Source organism: Montipora capricornis, chromosome 8 (genome assembly GCF_036669925.1).
Source record: "Montipora capricornis isolate CH-2021 chromosome 8, ASM3666992v2, whole genome shotgun sequence".
NCBI classification, from domain to species: domain Eukaryota; kingdom Metazoa; phylum Cnidaria; class Anthozoa; order Scleractinia; family Acroporidae; genus Montipora; species Montipora capricornis.
Window position 1 is genome coordinate 28,737,165 of NC_090890.1, and position 5,000 is coordinate 28,742,164.

General features: G+C 43.5%; 1 protein-coding gene across 3 annotated transcripts in view; it reads left to right on the forward strand.

Moving 5' to 3' along the window:
- Positions 1–5,000, forward strand: part of LOC138059106 (uncharacterized) — a 17,815-nt gene that overhangs the window by 1,435 nt on the left and 11,380 nt on the right. Inside the window, exons 1-2 of one of the 3 annotated variants that reach the window (XM_068904626.1) lie at positions 1–1,365; positions 2,733–2,844. The exon at positions 1–1,365 is cut by the window's left edge and continues 1,435 nt beyond it. In XM_068904626.1, coding sequence (XP_068760727.1) covers positions 1–1,365; positions 2,733–2,844 — 1,477 coding nt within the window. Of the gene's footprint in view, positions 2,845–5,000 lie in introns of all 3 variants that reach the window. The other 2 variants (XM_068904628.1, XR_011134151.1) reach the window with 2 other exon arrangements.

Sequence of the window (5,000 nt, forward strand, 5' to 3'; positions counted from 1 at the left end):
TACTGGAGCCACAAGATGAAGACAACTTGAAGGTCATTCGATTTTACTTTGAACGGAGTCTAAGCGATTTATTAGATGTTGGAATGCGCGAGCTGGTCTTAGATGATCTTGTGCAAAAGTCAGAGGGAGTCTTTCTGTGTGCCAAGTTTTTGGTAGATTTCATAAGGGCCAAGTGTTCAACTCTTCTCACCTTGGAACAACTGGACAAGACCCTTCCGGCGGGCATCGCGTGTGTTTACCAGTCGTATTTCGAACGGCTCGAACAAGACTTGCGTAAAGAACTAAACATAACTGAAGAGCAATTTCTATGTTTCCTGGGTGCAATTGCCGCTGCCAGGGAACCACTTCCATTGGGTTTTGTTCCTAAATTTTTGTGCACGAACTTGTCGTCCTCGACTGTTATGCGAAAGGCGAGCAACGCCATTGCCATTGTGTCATCACTTCTTCCTGTTCACGAAGACCGCATTCATTTCTTTCATAAATCAGTCAAGGACTGGTTGACAGACAAGTCAGCCTACGGGCAGCACTGTTTTAGTGTAGATGAAATGAAAGGCCATAAGATCCTGTATACTCTTTGCTTTAACGAGTTTGACGAATTAAAGAGAAAAGGTATTGGCAACTCACAAACCTTCCCTGACACTTCAAGGTACGCCTTGGAACATGGTGTTCAGCACATGTTACAGTTAGACAAGGACATGAAATCCTGCAGCCTTGAACAAAGAGTTGGAAAATATGTGTCAGACCCAGAGCTTCTGTACGCAAAGCTTTGTGTGAACCTTGCAGGAGCCACGGAAGATATTGTTGGTGTAATGAAGCAGGGTGGTTTGAAGACGATATCGACCAAGTTTCATGAGACCCTCTCGTCATTATTGATTCTTTTGAAGAAGCACCGCGTAACCTTAATGGAACATCCCTTTACTATCTTTCAAAGTCTGTTGAATGAGGGAAGTAGTAAATTATCTGATGACTCCCGCCTGCTTCTGGAGACCAAGTATTCCGATAAACCTTACATGGAGTTCTTAAACAAAAATGACTCCCAAACAGCTATTCAAGCTCAGTTTGTTTGTGGATCAGAAGTGGCTTGTTTGGATGTGTCCCCTAGCTTAGAATACATGGTGTGTGAATGCCGCGATGGAAGCATTCAGTTTTGGTCACTTGCTTCAGGTAACCTCAAATGGAAACGTTATGTCAAACCAAAACAGTATGGAAGCCGTTTGTGTGGTCCTTTTAGAATCATTACAAGTTTGCTAGTGTTTGGTTTTTATCGTTCTGTGGTATTTCATCCTATCAAGGATGTCATCTTGCCAGGAGTCCTAAACACTTCTTACTCCTTTAATGGAGACTTGAAGCCCCTCTTTCCTAACAGTAAGTGCAGTTTTTCTGTCTGTTCTATTTGCGGCGACGAGATGTTAACTGATTGTCCTGGCGATACAAAATGCCTCATGACGTGGAATCTGAACGATGGCATGGAGATTACTCGTCTCAAAAGAGATAAAGAAATTTTATCTTTTGCGATGTCACAAGATGGAAAGCTCGTGGCAATTTCCCATTCACCGGGCTCTATTTGTTTAGTTGACCGGAAAAATGACTTTTCAACTCTAGCAGAGGTAGCTTTAAGTTGTTGTGGAATGATCCGGTTCTCACCCAACAGTCGATTTCTTTTGTGTTCAGATAGGCCCAATAACAGAAACATGTTTCGTTTAAGTATGATTGAGGGGCCCGAGCATCACTATTCGATTGACGTTGCTATTGTTCCCGGAGAAGTTCCTTTGAGTTAGAATCCCGTAGAATCAGTGGTTTTTTGTTAGGAGATCCCTTGAATGTACAGGGTTTTCCCGATTATTCTTATGTAGTGCTTAACAGCCAATCGCTTTTAAGGAACCACACGAGGAAAGGTTACATTGAACTAGTTTATCGGAATGCACCAACGCCAAACACAGAATTCGAAGATGTCAGATGTCTGCGATTCTCGTTAACCGGCGAGAGTGTTTATGCGACAGCTTCCGTCGGATCGCGCGGACAGCGAATTATCGCTTTGGACGTTATAAATGGGGAACTAAAGGGGCAGAAAGAGATTGAGGGTGACACTATCTGTGATTTGGTACCTTTAAAAGAAGGCATTTTGTTTGCAACTGAGAGCACTCTTGAACTGTGGAACTTTGATTTGTCAGTTTGCATGCGACGATGGAGGTTTGGCGCGGATGCTGTCTTTCCTATTTCAGATGATCAGGTGGCATGCGTAACATTTGAAACGCGCGAAGGGTTCATTTTGGATACTGTTGGTGGAGACACTGTGGAAACATTTAAACTGCCTCACGGGGAGTTGATTGCTTGCTACAGGGACCTCCAGCTGTTTGCCTCGTGTAAATTCGGGCCAAGGTTCATTGAAATGAGGCAACTGGGTGAAACCGAACCACTGTGGCGTGCACTCCAGGGAGGCCCTTATTTATTTTTGACGGGGTCAATTTCCCCCAAGGGTCATTTTATTGTTGTTCTAGCGATAGGCAACGGCGAAGCGTACGTTCTCGATGCAGTTTCTGGTAATGTGCGTCTCGAGTTTAGGGATGTCACCATTTGCGATGGTGAATTCGTCAGTGACGAAGAGTGTATTTTTGTGAAATCCGTTCACCCAATTGGCGGCCGCCTCGAGCTGTTCAACGTAAGGTCTGGAGATCTACTCTGTGTAATGGATGTCGCATGGAACTTTTCTTATAATTTGCCTTTTCTTTTAGCAACGTGTCCTAGAGAGGGTCTGATTGCCACTTTTTCAGGCCAGCCATTGAACTTAAAAATTATCAAGGTAAAGCACCCGGGAGAAAGGACACTCGAGAGGAAGACAAAAAGGTAAGTTTGAAATGTATTGTTTAAAAGCCAATCATGCTGTGCCCAACGTTGTGGCCAACAGTACTATGAGCGGGCGACTGTTCAGCAAATGTAACCACGGCCCGCTGGTATCACATGATTTTTCTGTGTGTACTTCGAGTAGAGTACAAACCATTATCAATTGTGATTGCTTGGAAGTGACTTGATTCCCATATACTGATATAGGCTTACATGTGGGATGGGTTTACTTCTGGACTCATTCTCGCATCCATTGCATAGGGCGCGGCCGTTGGGCTCTGGATTCAAGTCGTTCTTAATACTCAACATGATCTCGAGTGTGGAATTACGATAATCACATAACATCACCCAGCACTGAATATATGATTGTAATCATTATTACATGACATATACACTGGTCTAAGTCCATGTCTTTTAACACTGGATTTGAACTCGGAGCTTTGGAACAGCTATTCAGTAGACCACGATGAACAAGTTACAAAGTTTCTTCAATATTAGGAGTTAGTTCTATACACAGATAAAATGTTGATCAGGTAAAACGGGTGTCGTTGCACCATGCAAAGACAAAAAACAAAAGCGCAGCGAGCGGACCACATGCAAACCCCAGAGGGACTTCATGTGACCCAAACCGAAATGAAATTTAATAGACAAAAAAAGAGGAAAGAAACGAAATAAAATAAAATGAAAATGGTAACCACACTGGTCCCTAAAGGAGGGTCCAACAGCACTCATTTACAATTCCTCAGGCTACCATACTAAAAACACAACGTATACAAGTAACTGTTCATGGACGACTGTCTGAAGTAAATGTTGATGGTTCCATGTGAAACACGAATGAAATATGTTCCTATGACAGACTCAAACTATGTTCCTGCATCATTTTCCATCTCTACTAAACACAACTTTGTCACTGGACGTGTAAGTATCGTGCTTGCAGTAACAACTACAGTGGACATGGTTTTCACTTTAACAGTGCGCACAAAACCGTCTCCACTCAAGAAGACCTCCAACACTCGCGCAAGTAGCAACTTCCCTCTTGGGAAGGATTCGTTTTTCAACAACACCAGGTCAGTTTGTAAGTTTCTTGCTTTAACTTTGTAAGTTTCTCATAAGTTTCTTCTCTTCTCTGTCCATTTCTTTCTCTCTTGGAGGATAGGCAAATATTCACGGGTTCACGTACTCCAAAACAGGTTGGCCAAATATTGCCCCTGTCGTCAGGCATGCCGAGTGTTGTCTCTTTTGCTGAATATACCGGGGGGTAAACTTGGACTGGGCCTCAAATGAAGTAGATGATTTTGGGTTAATGGTTGATCTTCTTGTGAGCTGTCATTGTTACGCGCTGGAGGTCGAGAATTCAAAATGTTGACCACTTCCGCCATTAACCTCGAGAGGACCACATCTGTTGCTATAGCTGATAAAATTCTTCGAACTGATCGTATCTTCCATTCCCATATGCCACCCATATGACTAGCAGAGGGACGATTGAAGACCCATCCTACTTCTTTCTGTCCACAGAATCTGTTAAGTTTCTGCTGATTCCACCCTTCTATGGCTTCTCTCAGCTCTTTATCAGCAGTTGTGAAATTTGTGCCTCAATCACTTCTTATATGCTCTGGACTACCACGTATGCTGATAAACCTTCGGAGAGCGTTCTCCATGGAGTCTGTCTAAGGAACGAGCAGTTTCAATGTGTGTAGCTCGCGTCATCAAACAACTGAAGAGACATCCGTACCTCTTCAACTGGGATCTGCCCTGCTTCACCATAAGTGGTCCAAAATAATCAACACCGACAAATGCAAACGGAGGTCTCCCAGGATTAAATCTATCCTCAGGTAAACTTGCTATAAACTGCGTCCCACCACACATTTCCTTAGCACGCGTATTACTGCTGACCTTCTTTTAATTATCCAGAACGTCTCTCGCAAAGACGACTAAACAAACTCCTGGCCCATGTGCCCTAAGCTGTCGTGACACTGCTTGATCACCAGATCTGTCTCATAATGCATGTTGGGGAGGACAATGGGGTGCTTCCTTTCATAAGCAATTGGGGCATTTACCAGCCGACCACCAACTCTCGGGAGGCCTTTCCAACTGTGGATTTAACTTGTGCAAAGATGCACCTGCTTTCTGGAAAACGTTCTTTACACAACCATTTTCAT